At 41.1% G+C, this 21,578-nt stretch overlaps 1 protein-coding gene across 9 annotated transcripts in view; it reads left to right on the top strand.

Moving 5' to 3' along the window:
* IPO9 (importin 9) overlaps positions 1–21,578 on the top strand; it is a 164,532-nt gene that overhangs the window by 62,276 nt on the left and 80,678 nt on the right. For all 9 annotated transcript variants that reach the window (XM_085897459.1, XM_085897462.1, XM_085897461.1 and 6 more), the window contains 7 exons: positions 813–913; positions 4,109–4,167; positions 4,312–4,463; positions 5,380–5,478; positions 11,557–11,663; positions 18,068–18,207; positions 18,360–18,519. In XM_085897459.1, coding sequence (XP_085753585.1) covers positions 813–913; positions 4,109–4,167; positions 4,312–4,463; positions 5,380–5,478; positions 11,557–11,663; positions 18,068–18,207; positions 18,360–18,519 — 818 coding nt within the window. The remainder of the gene's footprint in view (positions 1–812; positions 914–4,108; positions 4,168–4,311; positions 4,464–5,379; positions 5,479–11,556; positions 11,664–18,067; positions 18,208–18,359; positions 18,520–21,578) is intronic.

Consider the following 21,578-nt stretch of genomic DNA (forward strand, 5'->3'; position numbering starts at 1 on the left):
GGATATGACGGTGACCAAGTGATGTGGCTGTAAATGGTATTTTCGATTTATTGATTAATTATCCATTTTTCGATTACTTCGTTTTCAAAAAGTTATTGATTTTGATGAAACATTGGTGGTTTAGGTATGCTATCAGCCAATTGATTAAGAAATTAATAATTTTACGATTACTTATATATTTTAATTATGCAATTAATGTATTAATTATTGTACACCGCTCCCTCCCAATTCCGACTCGATGTGCTTTAAGGCGACATCGCTTTTTGTGCCCGGCGATGTTGCGCGTTGGAGGATTAAAAAAAAATATTTGGCATGGGGGTGATGTACTTTGAATGTATCACATCAGTACTTGCTTGTTTGTTTTCATCACATTTAGTTTGAGTACAAACCTGTGTCTTAAATGGGCTTTGCATTTTCAGATACTTTCCAGTTGGATCATTTTTTATGTTTGTGGTCGTACGTAACAGTCTTGAAATTATGTTTGTTGTTCAGACAGTGGAAGTCCTGAAATTAATATTCAACACAGTTCTGATTTTGTGGGAATGGCATTGATAATTAGAAAACGATGCAGATAGCTGTATGATGGGGATGCAGAGGGTTAATGACACCCCATGAAGCTGTGCTTTATGGTGATGCAGCAAGGGGAGGGAAGGGTTTGGAGGATGAGTGGCAGGGGTTGCTTTTTTTTCTTTTCTTTTTTTCCTTTCTTTCTTCAATCAAAGGCTGGCATGTTTCTCTATCGCTCTTTTGTGTTCTCAAATTTACCAGTGTATCTAATTGGCCATTTGTTGTTTTTTTCCACCCTTTGGCAGGCGGTCACTGCACTACTCAAAAACTTTCCGAAACTGATGGCAAGCTGCACGCAACAGCTGCTGCCTGTTGTCTGGAGTACGCTTACGCAAAGTGCCTCACTATATCCAACCATCATCTGTGGGAGAGGAGGAATGCATGGTTCTGCTTTGTGTGGAATTGAAAGAGTGGAAATATACAGTGAGGAAGGGGGTCCAGGTTATAAACATCAAGGGAGGACTTCATTTTGTGATAACAACTGAAAATGGGACCCGTGCATCACTTTTTCTGCCTTGTTCTCTCTCTCTCTCTTCTCTCTCTCTCTCTCTCTCTCTCTCTCTCTATCTCTATCTCTATCTCTATCTCTATCTCTATCTCTATCTCTATCTCTATCTCTATCTCTATCTCTATCTCTATCTCTTTACCTCTCTTTACCTCTCTTTACCTCTCTTTACCTCTCTTTACCTCTCTTTACCTCTCTTTACCTCTCTTTACCTCTCTTTACCTCTCTTTACCTCTCTTTACCTCTCTTTACCTCTCTTTACCTCTCTTTACCTCTCTTTACCTCTCTTTACCTCTCTTTACCTCTCTTTACCTCTCTTTACCTCTCTTTACCTCTCTTTACCTCTCTTTACCTCTCTATCCCTCTCTATACCTCTCTATACCTCTCTTTACCTCTCTTTACCTCTCTTTACCTCTCTCTCTTTACCTCTCTTTCTTTACTTCTCTTTCTTTACCTCTCTCTCTTTATCTCTCTATCTTTATCTCTCTACCTCTCTCTCTTTATCTCTCTACCTCTCTCTCTCTTTATCTCTCTACCTCTCTCTCTTTATCTCTCTATCTCTCTACCTCTCTCTCTCTTTATCTCTCTACCTCTCTCTCTCTTTATCTCTCTACCTCTCTCTCTCTTTATCTCTCTCTCTCTCTTTATCTCTCTACCCCTCTATCTCTCTCTACCTCTCTATCTCTTTATCTCTCTCTCTCTTTATCTCTCTCTACCTCTCTATCTCTTTATCTCTCTCTCTTTATCTCTCTCTCTCTTTATCTCTCTCTCTTTATCTCTCTCGCTCTCTCGCTCTCTCTTTATCTCTCTCTCTCTTTATCTCTCTCTCTCTCTTTATCTCTCTCTCTCTCTCTCTTTATCTCTCTCTCTCTCTTTATCTCTCTCTCTCTTTATCTTTATCTCTCTCTCTCTCTCTTTATCTTTATCTCTCTCTCTCTCTCTCTTTATCTTTACCTCTCTTTACCTCTCTTTACCTCTCTTTACCTCTCTTTACCTCTCTTTACCTCTCTTTACCTCTCTTTACCTCTCTTTCCCTCTCCATACCCGTCTTTACCTCTCTTTACCTCTCTTTACCTCTCTTTACCTCTCTATACCTCTCTATACCTCTCTTTACCTCTCTTTACCTCTCTTTACCTCTCTTTACCTCTCTTTACCTCTCTCTCTTTACCTCTCTTTCTTTACCTCTCTTTCTTTACCTCTCTCTCTTTATCTCTCTATCTTTATCTCTCTACCTCTCTCTCTTTATCTCTCTACCTCTCTCTCTTTATCTCTCTACCTCTCTCTCTCTTTATCTCTCTACCTCTCTCTCTCTTTATCTCTCTACCTCTCTCTCTCTTTATCTCTCTACCTCTCTCTCTCTTTCTCTCTCTACCTCTCTCTCTTTATCTCTCTATCTCTCTACCTCTCTCTCTCTCTCTCTCTCTCTCTCTCTCTCTCTCTCTCTCTCTCTCTCTCTTTATCTCTCTACCCCTCTATCTTTATCTCTCTACCCCTCTATCTCTCTCTACCTCTCTATCTCTTTATCTCTCTCTCTCTTTATCTCTCTCTACCTCTCTATCTCTTTATCTCTCTCTCTTTATCTCTCTCTCTCTTTATCTCTCTCTCTTTATCTCTCTCGCTCTCTCGCTCTCTCTTTATCTCTCTCTCTCTTTATCTCTCTCTCTCTCTTTATCTCTCTCTCTCTCTTTATCTCTCTCTCTCTCTTTATCTCTCTCTCTCTCTTTATCTCTCTCTCTCTTTATCTTTATCTCTCTCTCTCTCTTTATCTTTATCTCTCTCTCTCTCTCTTTATCTTTATCTCTCTCTCTCTCTCTTTATCTTTATCTCTCTCTCTCTCTCTCTCTCTTTATCTTTATCTCTCTCTCTCTCTTTTTATCTCTCTCTCTCTCTTTATCTCTCTCTCTCTCTTTTTCTCTTTCTCTCTTTTTCTCTTTCTCTCTTTTTCTCTTTCTCTCTTTTTCTCTTTCTCTCTTTTTCTCTTTCTCTCTCTCTCTTTCTTTCTCTCTCTCTTTCTTTCTCTCTCTTTCTCTCCTTTAAAGTAGTTCTTTTGGCAATTTTGCGATGATCTGATTTGGTACTTCACCGATGTATTCTAGCATTTTTATCAGTCTTGTAAGTTCTGAAAAGTTCTGAGAATAAAGGTATGGCGTTTAAAATGCCACAGGTATAAGTTGAGATGACATATATTGAGAAATTGTATTAATAACGTGACAACGTATTTATGAAACGACATAAAATAGGGTGACGTAAACCGGGGTATATAACTGTATTAGAATTTTTAAAGTGATTCTTCACCATTGAGAGATGGGGCCAAAACGAGATGTAGCACGACATCTCAAAAAGTTATGGATGGATTTTGACAACTTGCTGTACAGGTTTGGTGTATGACAATGACTAATTGATTCAATTTTGGTGAAGATCCCAATCCGGATCCAGATCCAATAATTTTTAAAGTGATTCTTCACCATTGAGAGATGGGGCTAAACTGATATATAGCACAATATCGCAAAAATTTGTGGCCAGATTCTGATGAAACTTGGTGGGCACGTTGGGTGTGTGTCATGGACGATTTATTCGATTTTGATGAAGATCCGAATCAGAATCTGAATGTGAGATTTATTTATTTCTTTTAAGTGATTCTTCACCATTGAGAGACAAGGCCAAAAACGATATATAGCATGATATTTCAAAAATGTATTGGGCCCGATATGTTCTCGTGGATCAGGCATTACGTGGCGGAGGTATGCGCTCTACCGCGTGCCGTTCTAGTTGGCAAATGCTTTTCAAATACGAATTATTCTTCTCACGTTGCAAGAAGGAAAGGATCACTGGGTCATCCTAATTTCGCCTTGCTTCAGGTGCCTTTTATGTGGCCTCTGAGATTTGTAGTGCACAACAGTTGACTTATCTATAGTTGGTTGAATGGGAATTTTGGTCTCACAAAGCTCTGGAGCTGCAGGTGGTTGCCTAACAACCATATTTCTTGGTATTATTTTATACATACCGTACCGTCTGATGTCCTTAATGGCTGCTCACTTACGTGCGGACGGAAGTGAGCTATGTGGAAGAAGCTGATGACCCTGTGGATTCTGATGGTAAGTTGTTTTTTTTTCCCTCTTCTTTGCAAGTGATATGTGTTCGTTTGGATGGATTCGGATCATGTACAGGTCAGTGATTGTGGACAGGGTAAGTGTTGCCAGAATCACTTGTATGCTGTACCTTGTGTAATTGTGTCCCAGGAGAGGTGCTTGGATTTGAAAACTTGGTCTTCAGCATATTTGAGTTTGTGCACGCCTTGCTTGAGTCACCACGCTTTCGTGGGACACTGCGCAAAGCCCTGCCTGACCTCATCTATTACATCATTGTGTATGCTCAGATCACTGAAGAGCAGGTATGTGGCATGCTTATTGTTAAATGATTGGAATATATTGAGTGTTGTGTTTGAGACTGGTTAACTATTTTTTAAAATCGATGAACTATTATGGCTTTCAGTTAACTCTTCACATAGCTGATTGGAAATGCATTATTTCAAGATTCCAAACTAAATGGGAAAAGTTTACTTCACTTTGCTTGATGACATTAAAAACGATTTGAATTTATGCTCGAACATCTGTCCTATGGATTTGTGACTGCAGCATTGCATTGCTTCAGTCGGTTTTTCAAAATTTTGTCACATCCTGTAACTTGAATCTTGGAGCCCACGACCTTTGTGAAACATTTGGTTGCTGCTCACAATCGGCGACAACAGTTAGTATACATGGCACTCAGCTACTCTGTATTTTGCCTGAGAGCAACAGCTTGCTGTTATTTGCTTGAGTGAGCAAACGAGCCTCTTCGTATCCTTCGCAATATCATCACCACCCTGCCTTGTGCCTTGTGCCTTGTGCCTTTCGCACACAAGCATCATTAACTCACAATCGGAACGTCTGGCACACGGCACTGAAATCCTGATAACGAATGTTCTGTTGTGCTTTTATCTTCCTTGGCCATCATATTACTGTCGTTGCCCTTGCTTCCTTTTCAGAGGCCGAGCTGTTCTGTTTTGATCGTACTTTGTACAAATGTGATGGTGGCATAGCCGTAGGATATGTAGATGCTATAATTCTCGGAAATTGTTATAGTTTTTTTTTGTTCGTTTTTTTCTTCTTCTTTCTTTCTGTTCTCTTGTTTTCAGGATTGAAATTTTTGTTCGTTTTTATGATGTACAAGTTTTCTTCTGATACCATGAGTCTCGATCATATCTGCATGCTTTCCACGTCGTCATTATGGGTTCTTGTTTTTTTTTTTTTTCTTCAACACCGTTTCAGATCAAAGCCTGGACAGCAAACCCAGACCAATTTGTGGAAGACGAGGATGATGATACGTTTTCCTATTCCGTGCGCATCTCTGCTCTCGATTTGCTGCTTGTAGGTTCACTTTTTATTTATAAATTTTTTTGTTTATTTCTTTAAATGCTCAACCTCAGGGCTAACTTGGATTCAGCAGAAACTTGTCTTGCTACCCTTGCCGAAGGAGAGGGTATTGCATTTGGTCCATTTATTTGTTTGTTTATATGTCTGTCTGTCTGTCTGTCTCTCCGCTACCGCTTGTCAGATTGAGACGAAATTTTCACCAAAGCTGCAACTACTCACGTAAAATGTTTTAATGATAATTATGACATCATAGGTCATATGGTGTGGCAGCCATGTTGGAAAAACGGAAAAACTTTGGATCTCCATCTCTGAAACTGCACCAAGGAAATAATTGAAACTTGGCACATAGCAAGTCCTCATGTTGAATAAGTGTGATTTCTTATGAGATCATAGGTACGTTCGTGATGACGTCATTGCATATGTAGGACGCCACATCCGATCAGCATGAAAACTTTTGAGGGTCATTTAGGAATAACATGGTCCACAAAAATGTTTTTGATGACGTCATCGGTCACGTAATTCAGCAGCCATATTGTGTTTTAAATTTTTTTTTAAACATTCTAAAATCCTTTTCTCTGAAATGGCTGAACAGATCGAAGCAGAACTTCACATATGACAGCCTATCCATGAGGAACAAAACGTTCACACATATGACGTCATAGGTCACATGGTTTAACAGCCATGTTGGATTTACCCTAAAACATATAAAAATCTTCTCCAGAACGGCTGGACAGATCGAGGGGAAACTTTACACAAATGTACCCCAAGCCAATAGGCCGTGGGCAGTTCCTATGAAAAGGCCCTAAAAACACTTCGTTCCGAGGAAGGGGTGTGAGGTGAACTTTGGGCTGCTTGTAGACACGTGTATGGTGGACATTAGGACAAAAGTTCTCCACGAGATCTTAGCCCAATAAGGCACAGTAAGCTGTCTAAGTTGGTCGCTGGGGTGCGAAAAGTGACATTTTGGCGTTTTTTCCCCATTTCTCCGATCATATATCTCGGCAAATATACATCTCCAAAGCCTCAACTCAACGGGGGCGTCAGACACAACAACATAGCTCACGAATCAGAAGTATCAACCATGTAAACACTTTATTGTCAAGATAATGAAAACTGAAACAAGGTGCATCATTCAGAAAAAAAGCGATTTTTGAGGAATTCCTTCATTTTTACGAGCCTGTATCTACCTCCAATACCGACCGAGATGTCTGAAATGACTGAAGACCACAGAACGTTCTACTATCTTCCACTTTAGGAAATATCGTGGTCCTGGGGTGGCCAATGTGGAAAATATAAACAATGCAAATCGTTACTTTACTTTAGCCCAAGCGCGATCAAATCTTTTTATTATCACTAATTATCTCGATATTGACAAGGCTTCATCTTCCACATCGACTGACCTCGAGATTTGAAACTGCGCGTACGGATACAACCACCTGCTTACTTAACATTCATGGATTATCGCTATCATACTCTGACAGTAATTAGGCACTTCGACAGTAATCAGGCACTTCGTCATAAAAAGACGGATAACATTCTCATCTTATACACTTTCTGTGCAAACAGAAATGGAAATGTGAACAGCGATGCTGTTAACTAACCTACACCACATTCTGCTCAGGGAAGACGACACAGAATCATCTTCACAAAATTACTAATTAATTCTTAATTGTCTTCCTATGACTGATTAAGCCATGTATCACAATCTGTCAATCTCACTGAAACACGAAAGGAAATTCACACATCGGTGGGAAACAAAATCAAAAATTATCAATATCTCACAATGGCAAGGTGGAACCTCATTGGTCCTCGGGATTTGTTTACTGAGCCTCAAGTGAATGGATAATGAACCTTATATAATGAACCTTATTTGTCATAGAGACAATAGCTGCTACATCAAGGAAATGCGTTACTGAAATGCCATGCCACGACTGGATTATTTCTGGAAGGACGAGGAAGATGGATGTCGACGAAAAGCTGTGGTATGTGACATTAGTTATACTGAATCCGTGCATTAGTTATTTTCATCTAACCGTCATCAGCATCAACATTGGCGTCATCGTCCTGTTCATTCCCCCCTTCGAATAATTCTTCGGTCGGTGTTTTCGAACTATTCTCACAATTCCGACACTTGCATATATCTGTGCAGGACAAGGTAGAGGAGTGACACGAACACTGTCCTGTTTTGCAGTTTGACATTTTACAGGTGCAGTTGACTTCCTGCAAGATCATTTCTGGGGCAGAGTCCTGTGTCATCCACAGACTTGACAATTCGTCCCCTGTCATTCGCCAGCCATGGCCAAATGGAGTAGGAGCATTGATCAAGGGGGATAGCGCCCGTCTATGTATGGCGGCTTGATAGTTAGCACGCAGAATATGTTGGTGTAGGGTGTCATTTGTAGGCGGCATAGACTGTTCTCCTGGTGACGAAACCAAACAAAATACTCTGTATCTTGTGTCATTCACATCCGCTGCCGACTCTTGACCGTAAATAGCACAAACGAACCTCACCAATGAAGTCACGGTTTCTGCTGCTATATTGAAATCGGACCCCAGCCTCGCACGAAAGTTTCGTTTTTGGACATGGCTGAAAAGGTCTTCTTTTTTCCTTTACCATAAAAACAACTTGTCGAGTCGCATCCGGTCAGGATGTGAAATCCAACGAGAGCCTGAGACAATTCCTCCCCCAAGTTACTTCTGATGCGTCCGATGTCGATCACACGGGCGCGATTTTTCACGCCAGTTGAAAAAAAACAAATTCGCCTGTATTTGCGCACCGAGTGCAACAGCGATCACTGCAACCTCAGTATCGGGACTGTGAATGACAATATCACGGTAGCTGGAACCGGCGTGCTTTGCATGGAGTATGAGGCGGGTGTCCGCTTCCTCGTGATCGCACTGCAACTCATCCACTAACTGTACACATACCTCACCTGATGTCGCTTTCAGCACGTGACACTGGTCAGAATGTGTCACATAAATGCTGTAATCGCGCCCGAGGTTAGGCAGACTGGTTGACCACCAAGTGGTGAAGAGAAAATCAATCAGTGCTTCTTTATTCTTACCACTGGTGAGAAACTTCTTTCACTGACTTGGGACTTTTTGATCGGGGCCGTACAACAATCTAGTTACACTTAAGTACCTTGGGTACTTCGTCGAGAATGCTCAGCATTTTTGATTGAGATGTCAGGGTATCGATCACACACAAAATCTACCCTAGAGCTGTGAAAACTCACCATTATTTTAATGAGGGCAGCTTGGATATTTTGAGCCAGGTTGAGAAATGTCTCCGGTATACGGACAAGTCCCTGAATCACAGCCATGCCATCGACTATAACAGCAGGGTCGTGAGGCATTGAAAGAGCAAGGACATTGTCTAAACAACGCTCCATCAAATCCATCAACGCGGATTTATTGGTTTTTGCAAGACTACCATCCGCACTGGCAAGGGGAAGCGAGACAGGACTTAGCGAATATGAAAGTACCTCTCGCATGTCGAGTTTCCGCGTCTGACCAATGATCAGCAGTCGTGCGAACAAATTACAATCAGCTTTCAGGGTAATTTCTTTCTTAGATGTTACCCTCGAAGTACTTTTCACTTGTGCAGTGAAAGTTTTGAGCTTCTGAGCTTTGAGAATGGAGTAGAAATCGACAATGTTCGTCAACAAACGGGATTCCATAAAACCGCAGAGTAAATGCTCACCGGTTTCATAGACATTGAGGAGATCATGCTTCACAGTGGGGCTTGCCATGATCCCAGAACTAATGCTTACCAAGTCAGCTTTCGGATCGAAAGGATCCATCATTGAGGTGGTGGTAGACATGAGTTTCTGTATGTGTCTCTCATCCCTTATTGTACGAGCTGTATCCAAATCCTTCCGACGACGTGATTCAGAATGACTACCCGCTAGGGTCTGAAATTGTCGGGTTATAGCCGCACGTTCATTCTGTGAAAGGATCCAGCGGTGAACGGCTGCTCTATCAAGGCTGAAGTTGGTGATTCCTGTTGATGTTTTCGAATCACGGTTGACAGTCTGCTCGATAGCCTGGTTGCAAGCTATAGAGGCAAAATCATGTTGGTCTTGTCGTTGGACTGTCCACTGACCATGTTCACGAAGTTCGGCATAGCACTGAGGATGGGTCTCCGGAAGGCCAATCATTTCAACCCAATAAGCCGTCAAATATCGGGAATAATGTACTCGATCGTACGAAAAAAAAACCATGGCAACATAGATCTGGTTGCAGTGAGATGGAGCTCCCAGTTGGACTCCTGAGGGGCTCGAATGAAAAGGAGCAATATAGTCACCATCTCCAAGTATGACGTCCAGAAATCGAAGGTGGGATGAAACTTCCTTTGCTCTTCAACAAACTTGTCGTACACAGACAGAATGGCAAATCAAAATGATCAAATTTAATTTAGTTCATAACAAATAGCTAGGTACGTACCTGCTGTGAGTGTTTCAGCTTTAACTAGTTTATCACGCTTTGGCCCATGGACTCGGTTAACATAACGTGACTCTTTCTTGCAAATGATGCAAATACGTGGGAGGATATGGCCTTGTGAAGAGATTGGCAATGCCGATCTTGATCGCAGACTCTTCTCTGGTGATGACAGCACACCAGGCTTTTGAACAGAAGCATCTACTGCAGATACTTCAGTAGCTCCCTCAAAAGCGTGCAAGCTTCGTTTCTTACTCGCAAGCCGTCTCTTTTTATCGGTGAACTGTCTGTAGCACGTCGGATGTTAACCAGCACTCGGTGGAATATTGGTGAAGCCAATGCCAGCATGGCTATGATAACGCGACTGGTGATCTCGCCATTTTCCCAAGCACTCGCGATATTTACCCCATCTAACCTCAGTAAATGGACATGCATTCTGTTCTTGTACTGATGATAGATGCAAAACGCACCATGAAGGCGACTTCTCCTGGGATTTTGCTCGGGACGTCACTAAGTTAAGGCTGACGTGGAAGCTGCCATGACAGTACAAGTAGTACCCGTGTTTACAAAAATACGGCTGCTGATTGGTTGCAGTCGATATTGCTACGCCAGCTGGCCGACTTCTCGGCCAATGTACGCAGTTCATCGCCGATTACACTTTGAAAAATAGTGCGTGTAACTTCTAATTAATGCTCAGACTTTGGCGCGTTGTTCACATGGAGAACTTTTTACACGTTACAGCAAATATCATTAAGACCATATTGGGAGTGAAAATAAGTTGCATCCTTTTCACGGAACGAAACTGAACGATAGCGGCGGACAGCCCACGGCCTACAAGGGCGTACAACTTTGTTAAGGAATAATTGATGTCACATGGTTTGGGAGCCATGCAGGATTTATGAAAATATTAAATCATGTTTTCTCTGGAACCACTTAATCAAAGTGAAACTTCACAATTGTGATCCAGTAGTAATGGGAATACAAGTTTTAAATTTCAACTTCATCGGACGCATGGTCTGACAGCCAGGATTATTTAATTTTTTGATCTGGGTACTTTTTGTTTTTTTATTTTTATTTTTGAATAAGGCTCACTTGGCTATGCCATCATAGGTCACGTGGTGTAGGTTTGGGGGTTGGGGAGTAGGGGCTGAAACCCAAATCCGATCCAGGTTCCTCCTGATGACTTCATCTCTGCTTTTTGCTTGTTTGGGTTCCTTCTGATTACAACAATGCTGGACTGTACCTATTTGGTCTTCCATTTGATTTGAACTTAATTTATTTTAATTCCATTCTGAATTAAATTGAATAATAATAAAAAACGTCATGGGTCAGTATCAGGTGTCCGATCAAAGCGGGGTTGCATCAAATTGGACGTCTTGGTACCCGGTCATCACTGCCGGCAGTTATAAAGTGACAGTTGTAATTATGTCTCTTATTAATTACATAATGCACCAATACATAAACACCACACAAAACAAGTCCTGGCGAGGGTCTGCAATCTCTGATTGTTTTTTTTTTGTTGTTGTTGATGTCTGAATCGTTGACCCAGACATCACCCCCTGATTTTATTGTGCTTCACCTCATGGTGTGCCTGTGTAAAGTGGCTTTGGTATGATTCTTCTGCTGTGACAGGCAGTTGGCTCAGAGTTTCCCAATGAGAGTGCGGTGGCGCTGGCAGCAGCTGCCACCAGGCATCTGCAGGAGGCCGAACAAGCCAAGACTCGAGGCGATACTGGATGGTATGGTGACATTTTAATTTTATTTTAATTTCTTTTATTAGTTGCATTTTGGCTCTTCTTGTCCTCTTGGGCTATGAACTTGACAGTCATTAATGAATACTGGCAGCATTTGAAAAAGTACCTTCCCTCTCCCCACCCTCTCAGGGCAATAAAAATTAAAGATCAATCTCTTTACTTGTATATTCCATTCTTGTGCTTATTTCTGTGAGCAAGTTATTGGTTTGTCTTCATTCAAACAAACTGGTTGTTGTAAGTATTCCCAGTAATTGTGCTGATATTGTTGCGGTGTACTTGGTTTGAATCCCTCCTTCTCTCGACTGTTAAAAAAAATCAATTTTGTTGCTGCTAGATTTTGTTCCTTGGAGGAAAACCATACAACAAGTCGCGTCACAGCCGGCACGCTGAAAGCACACATACCTTTGCCACTCAATCATGGCAACAGAAATCCTCTCTCTTTATGGCTTGCTGTTTCCCACTTTATGCAACCTATTTTGCTCTTGTTGGTGCAATTTCATTACTCTGAGCTTTGTTTTATTACGTGTTTATTGTCTTGCTGAGACGTTTAGTGAAGGAAAGAATTTTTGTCATGTTGAGTTTTTTTTTTAACCACAATCCAGGAAGCTCAAACTTGGGGCCCAGACATTTGGAGAGGACGAGAGTTTAAAAAAAAATAATAAATTGGTGAAACGACCAATTTAATGTGCATTATTCATGGGGGGGAATTTACCTTGAAGAAGAGGAAGAGTGTGACAACACTTTGCGACCATTTTTCCCTTTTTCCGGGGATTGGTTGAATGATGGTATTCCTCCATGCAGATCTTTGCATTTCTTCAGTTTCATGTAAACCAAAACATTCCACATCTTTCTTGACATTTTAAATCCATGTCTTTTTCGGACATCCTCTCAGCAAGTTTACTCTGAACAATGGTAAGGAATTAAGTTGGAAAGAACTAGCTTTCAATAGGCAGTCCAGCTTCCGTTAAATAGATGATTTTGGTGAAATGGAAAATATCACTGTATGGTTTAGTGTGCGCATAACTTTGGATTGTATATCCTTGTGCTCTTCGTGTGAGGGGTATTTGGATCATGAAAGGAAAAGAAGATATGCAAGTGCATAGTCTGTTTGAAGTTCTCTGAGCACACAGTTCAGGATGAGGCACATCAGGTGCAAATCCCATACACAAGCGGGGGTTCCACGGGGAATTTGTTTCTATAACAAACAGTTTTAAAATGTCTAGCCAAACGAGTTTCTCTTTTGCAACACTTAATTTATTTTCCCTTGTGACATATTCGAATTGCTGGCATCTTGGATTTCTTCATCTCATCTTGTTCCAGTTCCCTTCCATGAAGTCTTTTGAATCCATGCAAGTCATAAGTAGGTTTTAAATTGGTTCACTTTATCTCGCACTTCACTTTTAGTTTATGCCGCTGTCCCAAGGAGAGAATAATTTTGCACTCATTGACAGGATGCCATCACGATCGTGCGAAAATATTTGAAGGTCTTCTTGTGAACTTACGAATGAATGCAAAAATGTGAAACTATATTTGAGTGAAGAAGTATTTTGAGGGAAACATCATTATAAAAACCAACGAAATAACCGTGTTACAGTTGTTGCTGAATCAAGACGAATGACCGCTTCTTGAGTGCTGTATCAAAGCCAATGAAGGACGAGTGTGTTGCCAAGTTGTGGCCAATTAAGTCTGTCATGCATATTAATGAGTCACTAACAGGATACTGATATAGATGTGAGAATCACTGATTAGAGATTGGCCAAATTCATTTGTATGTGGGTATTTCTGTTAACACATTAAAAAAAACAAAAAAAAAACATTCACCACCAGATGTTTTTTTGGGGAATTTTCTTGTTACTTGCAAAATTGAAGATTTTTCAAGTATCTTGGTTAGTTGTTTTTGTTGTTCTGTCTGTCTGTCTGTCTGTCTGTCTGTCTGTCTGTCTGTCTGTCTGTTGCCTACAGGTCACAATTTTAAACCGATCTTCATGAAACTTCACCACATGGTAGAGTTTGTTATAAGGAAGAAGCCTATTGTTTTTGAGGTCAAAAGATCAACGTAGGCCCAAGGTCAACAACTTAGGTGAGATTTCTAAAATCCTCAATTTTCATCCGATTAACTTGAAATTTGAAGAGGATTTATATTTCAGGTTGCTGAATTCAAGTAGCCAATTATTTTTGAGGTCAACATGGAACAAAAGGTCAACATAGGCATAAGGTCAACAACTAAGGTGGTATTTCTAAAATCCTCAATTTTCATCCGATGAACTTGAAATTTTAAGAGGTTGTATATTATATTTCAGGTCACTGAATGCAACCACCAATTATTTTGGAAGTTAACACGGGCCAAAAGCTCAACATAGGCCAAATTTCTGAAATTGTAAATTTTCACCTGATTGACTTGAAATTTGAAGAGGAGTTGCATATTTCGTCATTGAATTCAATCACCAATTATTTTTGAGGTCAAATTTGTTTTGCGGATTTTGCAAGTATCATGCTCTGCACGACATCGTCTTCTTCTTATTCTATTTGTCTGCTTGCTTGTTGGATCACGAAAAAATATTTTCACGAAAAAAATAAGTGACCACTATATTCGTTATTGTTGTGTGTCTGTCTGTTTGTATATTTGTCTGTCTGTCTGTCTGTCTGTCTATCAGTCCCGAGCATAGCTCCGTGGGTTTTGATCCGATCCTGATAAAATTTTGGTGGGAGGTTTTCTCATGATTTAGTTGTGTTTTCCTGAAAATAGGCGTGGTGCGCCCATTATGGGTGGAGCCACGTCCAAAAAACGTGTTTTTGGGGGGTAGCCGATTTCAATTTGCATCTTCTCCGAGGGGGTTTGTCGAATCTGACAGGGGTTCGGTATTTGGTTAGCCCAATGGCACCTGCATAGCCCCACAGAGCTCAATTTTTCATTTTCGTCCCAAGGTCAAGGCCAAAAGGTCACGAACTTAGAAAATTGCGAATTGTGTTTTTAAGGGGTAGCCGATTTCAATTTGCATCTTCTCCGAGGGGGTTTGTCGAATCTGGCAGGGGTTTCGATATTTGGTTCGCCCAATGGCACCTGCATAGCCCCACGGAGCTCGATTTTTCATTTTCGTCCCAAGGTCAAGTCACGAACTTAGAAAATTACGAATTTTGACATAAAATCCATCTTCTCCAAGGGGTTTGTCGAATCTGGCAGGTGTTTCGGTGTTTGGTTAGCCCAGTGGCACCTGCATAGCCCCACGGAGCTCGATTTTTTTTTTCTTTCATTTTTGTGTCAAGGTCACAAGGTCACGAACCTAGAAAATTGCGATTTTGACATAAAAATCCATCTTCTCCGAGGGGTTTGTCGAATCTGGCAGGGGTTTTGGTGTTTGGTTAGCCCAGTGGCACCTGCATAGCCCCACAGAGCTCGATTTTTCATTTTGACATAAAAATCATATGACCACCCAAACTTTGAGAGCTCGGATGACAATATTTTTATGCATAATCTTGAGGTCATTCCCCACCTAAAGTCTTGAAACCATTTTGCTCTATCTCGAACACCTTGCCCGTGGCGCCCCCTTCAAGTTTGTTTTTACAATGATTTCATCAAAGTATGGATAATCCGAGGAGTGCGAAATGCCATCTAGCCTATATGACGTTATATTGTTCCTGGAATGTTCCAGAGGAAGTTTTGCACCAAAGGTCATAATCCTTGACCTTTGACCTTTTAAGTTCACAAAGGTCAAATTTTCAAAGTTGTGGGAATCGAACCGGGTTTTCGACCTTCTTCAACGAACTACCTCCATTAAGCTATAGCATGTATCCTGTTTCCTTATTTGAATGTCCACAACATTGTTTGGTGACCTTTAAAGGTCATGCAAAGGTCAAATTTTTTAAGTTGTTGAACGAAACCGGGTTTTCGACATTTTGCAGCTAATAACCTGTCACTCGTACCACATCATGTTGATCATTTTTATAACTTGGTCAAACATCACATTGTCTCATCCTTGACTTCTGAAACAATCTACATCGTCAAATACCGCTCGTGAACCATTGTCGTCTTCAGACTTGTTAATCGCCTACAGGTCACAATTCTAAACTGATTGTCATGAAACTTAAGTTGTAAAGGTAGTCTCAACTGAGAAGCCAATTGATTTTGAGGTCAAAGGTCATCTTGAGGTCAAATTTCTAAAATCGTCATTTTTCATCCGATTGACTTGAAAGTTGAACTGGATTTGCATATTGCATCACTGGATTGGTAAACCAACTATTTTTGAGGTCAAAGGTCAACTCGAGGTCAAACTTCGAAAATTTTAATCTGAAAAATAATCAATTTTCATCCGATTGACCTGAGCTTTGATTAAGCTTGTCAATTTTAATCCTAAGGAAATGGATAATTTGATGTATCCATGGAAACCTTTGGAGATGGGGGTGGATTTTTCAAGTATCGTGCTCTGCATGACATCCTTTTTTTTAAATCAGCCAGATAGATTTTTATTTTGCAAAATCAGAGAGTGCCATTGGGACCCCTGACAGGAGTTATCCCAAAAGATCTGTTCTCTCTATCCCCCGCTCCCCACCCCTTACTTCATAGACATCATACCATTGATAAACTTTATTTATGCTACATTGTTGTACCAAATCCACACTTTTAATTTTTAATTGTACTTCATTCAATGGTCAACCAAATTTTCGATCCTGGCACAGAAGCCTTCCCTCTGAAGTGTCCTTGATGCAGGAGACATGACTATGTCAACCCATCTGCAGTTGTAAAACGTCTTCCCCCCAGGTTGTTCATTTTGCGGAATAAGTGGAAGTTGCATGAATTCTGCACTCAACAACCAGATCGTTCATTAATCTCGAATATTGTGGGTGAGACAAAACTTACCACTTACAGGATTCTTACAGGTCATAGGCATCATAGTTCCATTGCCATGGAGGATATTGAGTACGGAGCTGGTGCAGCGCTTCCTGGAAGTTCAGAAGAGCCCGGCACTAGGTACACACTGCAGGTCACGAATGATGACAAAACCCTGTTTTGGTACTCTCCATTTGCTGTTCCACCCTCTGCAACTGCCCAATTAGCAAAATTCCATTGTGGTTGTAAAAATGTAAATAAAGAAATGCAGTGAAGCACGATTGATGCTCCCTTGTTGGTGATTTAGCCTTTTTTAGATGCAGAGAAGTCGACGCTTTCCAGTCTACTGAACAAACTAGTTCTGGCTCCAGGCTTCGTCCAACACCAGGCTTCGTCGAAACTCTGCAGCAATTATGTGCTCAAAGAAAATGTCATTGCCCCCAACGAAAACACTGAAGTTTTTGTTGACAGCAAGCGAGTTCAACGTCTGCGCCTCGGCGGTGAGGATGTATGGCACCCATTTTTCTGTCACCCTTCTCCGCAAACTCTCGGGAACAGTGTGATGTATTGTTAACTTGGGTATTCCCAACTATTTTGCACATTCTTTAATTGTGATACTCTAATCTTTTGAAGCAAGGCTTCATTCATAATGGCAGTATTATCGTCCTCATCTTGTGAAAGGTCAGCCTGAAAGGTGTCTTGTGATTGTTATTTTCATCCCAGAGAGGATGTTGACCATCCATCAATGGTTTTCCGTTTGCAGACAAATGTTGTGAAGAACTTACAAAATTGCACAGTGAATTTCATCTGCAGTTTCCTCTTCTGCATCACCATGACGCTAACAAGAGTTTGCATGTCCTCGTTGCGGAAGCTTTTTGCCAGAGCCCTATCCTTCGTACGAAGCACTGTTGTTTTCTTTCCTCAAACGAAACAAATCGTGTGAGAAACTTGACATTTATCAGAGATGATGAGATGCACCTACTCTTTCAGAGCATTATTGGCATGAGTATTGCTGGGTGGTTTGCTATTACTTTCCCACCAATTAGTCAGGGCAGGAATTTGTAATTTGTTCAGGGTGCCGGCGATAGCTCTCCTACTATCTTCCGAAGGATACCGTGTGATCTTTGACATCCACAAACTAAGGCCAGCAAACGGGATTTCAGTAAATCCTCCATCTGAGGTACGGCACACACATTGATGCTCCCTGCATGTGAAACTCCAGGATGACAGTTGAAAGCTAGGCCGACATTCAAACCCAGGCTAGACACTTCAGAAGCGAATGTGCATACCTCTCAGCTATCCTGCCAGCCCGTATTTATCAGACATATCGGTAAATGAGACTTTATATGCAATTTTGTGATTGCCCAGAACTTTTACTTTAATTTTCAACCCGGTGACAAAACTGTTTGGTTACCCTTTTAATATATGTAAATGTACACTCGTATCTCCTTGTGTTCTTGTCCTTCAAGTAATAATCCAAATACAAGAATCTCCACAAGTCCTTGGATAACTTCAATAAAAATCAGTGCTGTAAAGACAAGTCCCCATTCATCTGTTGTGGCAGGTGGAAGGTGCATGAGGCGTGTATGCTGGCTCTTGGCTCTATGAAGGGTTCTCTACTTGACGCCGTGCGCAGTGGCAAGGCCCAATTTGAGCTCGACCCCTTCTTCTCCGGCGTTGTGCTCTCTGCTCTCAACACGCCAGGTATTCTGCCTCTGTACATAAGCTCATGAATACTTTTGTTGGAAAATCCCATCTCTTTATTACGGAAGCGACAGACTAGAAATGTGTAAAGAACGCTCTTAATTTTCATTTAACTTTCCGTCTCATGCACAAATTCTCCTCTTTTTGTGCAGCCTTGCCGTTCCTCCTGGGCCGTGCACTTTGGGCTGCTTCACGGTTCACTGGGGTCATGAGCTCGGAGCTGGTACAGCGCTTCCTGGAAGCGACTGTGGCAGGGCTGCACTCATCGCAGCCTCCTTCAGTTCGCATTTCCGCTGTGCGTGCCATCTGGGGGTACGATTTGGTTCGCTGCATTCACTCGTCGAATTTCACTCGCCGATTGCTTTGCTTTTTGTTTTTGTCATTTGTGAGACGTGTTTTGAATCCTCCAGTAATTTGTCTAAAGTTCACTGTTTACGATGACGGACCCTTCATGTGTGTTTTATTGGGGTTTCTCCTTTTAAATATAACTGTACTGCTGCTGAGTTTCTGTTGTTGAAGCCTGTTATATTGTGGAGAAATAAAGGGAATTTGGAGAATTTGATACGTTTTCAGGATACATCATACTTAAATGAGAAGAGCACTCTACTCTATAAAGGATGGTCACTGCCCCTTCAGTGTACATGTTACGTATGATTTACCTCTTACAGATCCCTAATACAGGAGTAAATCTAACCTACTGAAGTACACTGACCAAGCTATTCTTAGCACAACCTAGTTTTGGATCCTCCCTCTCCCCATTTCCCCATAACAATATGTATGTATTGGTGCAAATGTACATGAGTGTACAGTGGGATGCAGAAGTACGAGTCCAGTTGGAAAGGTTATTATTTGAGACGTGATAACAAAATAAATAATTGTATTATGAAACCAAAACCACTTACAAGGGATTTCCATCAACTCTTAAGGCTATAACAACATCTATATTAATATTTCGGCACGCCCCTTTCTTTGTTCCACCATCAGATTTTTGTTACTGCATGAAATGAAACAAGATTTGGCACATATACTAATGGTATTATTGTCTTCCTTAAGAGGCCCCTCAAAATTTGTTTTGATGCATTTTCACAAACTCCAACGTATTCCCTTCAAATTCGGTACGATTATGGCTTTTGGTCCAACTTAGGTCATTGGCGATAAATTTTTTCCATAACACTTCCGATATTCAAAAAAATCGATAAATCGATATCCCTTATGGGATTTTCCATTCAAATCCACTCAAGTTTAAGGCCTACGGGGGACACAAATTTCCACTTTGCCCCGGGCACTGTTTACCTCCGCTACGCCAAGCTGTTAGGGTTAGGGTTTGGGTTAGTGTTAGGGTTAGGGTTAGCCACCCTAACAGCTAACCCTAACCCTAACCGCTAACCCTAACCGCTAACCCTAACTCTAACTGCTAACCCTAACCGCTAACCCTAACCGCTAACCCTAACCCCACCCCTAACCGCTAACCCCTAACCGCTATTCAGGAAATTTGCAAGAAAGCCCGGGCAACGCCAGGCTTTATTGCTAGCCCGAGCAGCGCCGGGCATTACTACTAGTTTATTATAAAAGGGAAAATCAAGTCTGTTGTTAGGTGTAATCAATCATCAGTGTGACCCCCTCTGCCTTGAGACCTGCCTCGACTCCATTTGGGATTGATTTAATTACCCTCGCTAGAGGAGATGGTATTGCATTTGGGTCCGTTTGTTTGTTTGTTTGTCCGCGCAGAACATGAGTGTTTTTCTCTGGAACCGCTTGTCGGATTGACACAAAACTTTCACCATTGGAGCGACTACTCATGTAGAATGTTTTGATGATGATGTTGACATCATAGGTCACGTTGTGTGGCAGCCATGTTGGAAAAATGAAAAACTTTGGACCTCTATATCTCCAAAATCACACCAATGGTAAAATTGAAACTTGGCACATGGCAAGTACTCCCCATGGGGAATAAGTGTAAATATATTTTTTAATGATGTCATAGGTGTTTTCATTATGTCATAACCGCATCCGTAGAATGCTACATCTGATCAGGATAAAAAGTTTTGAGGGTCATCTCGGGATAAATTGGTCCACAGAAAAAAAATAATGACGTCATTGGTCACGTGGTTCGGCAGCCATATTGGATTTACCATAAAACCTATAAAAAAAACACATTCTCCAGAATGGCTGGACAGGTCAAGGGGAACCATCACGCACATATTTCCCAAACCTTGGGGATACCAGGGTGTTCCCAAATAATTGATAGGTCACATGGTCTGGCAGCCATGTTGGATTGAGCAAAAATCTTTTGAAAAATTTCTTTCTCTTGAACCGCTGCATCAATCGACGTGAAATGTCAGCACTATGGTCGAGTGGTGATGGGGAATATAGGTTTTAAATTTCAACCTGATTGCACTCATGGTCTGGCAGCCAGAATTATTTAATTTCCTGATCTGGGTTCTTTTATTTATTTTTGTTGAATAAGGCTCATTTCGCTGCACCCGGATGGGTTTGAGGGTTGGGGAGTAGGGGCTGAAACCCAAATCCGATCCAGGTTCCTCCTGATGACTTCATCTCTGCTTTTTGCTTGTTTGGGTTCCTTCTGATTACAACAATGCTGGACTGTACCTATTTGGTCTTCCATTTGATTTGAATTTAATTTATTTTAATCCCATTCTGAATTAAATTTAATAATAATAAACTTCATGGGTCAGAGTCAAATGCCCGATCAAAGCAGGATTCCATCAAAGGGGGACGTTTTGGTACCCGGTCATCACTGCCAGTGTTATTAAGTGGCAGATCTAATTACGTCTCATTGATTATGTAACACACCAGTACAGAAACACCACACAAAGAAAGTCCTGGTGATGGTCTGCAATCTCTGATTGATCCTTTTTTTTTTTGTAAGTTTCTGGATTATGTTGAGTTATTGTTTTCCCAACAGTGTTGTAATGTACTTCAGAGCATAGTCAGACTGCCCACATACATTTTTATATCTCTTAAATGTATTCACCCATTATTTATTCATTAAGACAAAGTGTCAGTCAATAATAACTCATAAATTAAGGAATATGGATACATATCTTCAATATTATGCCAAATGTGTTTGATATCGTGATTTGAGAAAGATTAGCATTAATTTAGGTGGACTCGTACGTATGTATGTCAGTATGTCTGATCATAATGGAATGGAAAATGGCTGGTCCAATTTCCACCAAGATTTGTGTACTTTGTCATTGTACCCAGGGTCAGGGTATGGGCACAAAATAATTGTCCCTTCACTTCAGCAACCTCCCCCCGCTCCCCAACCAACCCCTTCCGACTTACAGAGAATAGTGCAAGTGGTTTAACCACCAATCTCTGCCGTGGGGAGTGGGTATTGACAGCAT

Source organism: Eptatretus burgeri, chromosome 10 (genome assembly GCF_056783735.1).
Source record: "Eptatretus burgeri isolate ZD-2024b chromosome 10, Ebu_testis_v1, whole genome shotgun sequence".
Lineage (NCBI taxonomy): Eukaryota > Metazoa > Chordata > Myxini > Myxiniformes > Myxinidae > Eptatretus > Eptatretus burgeri.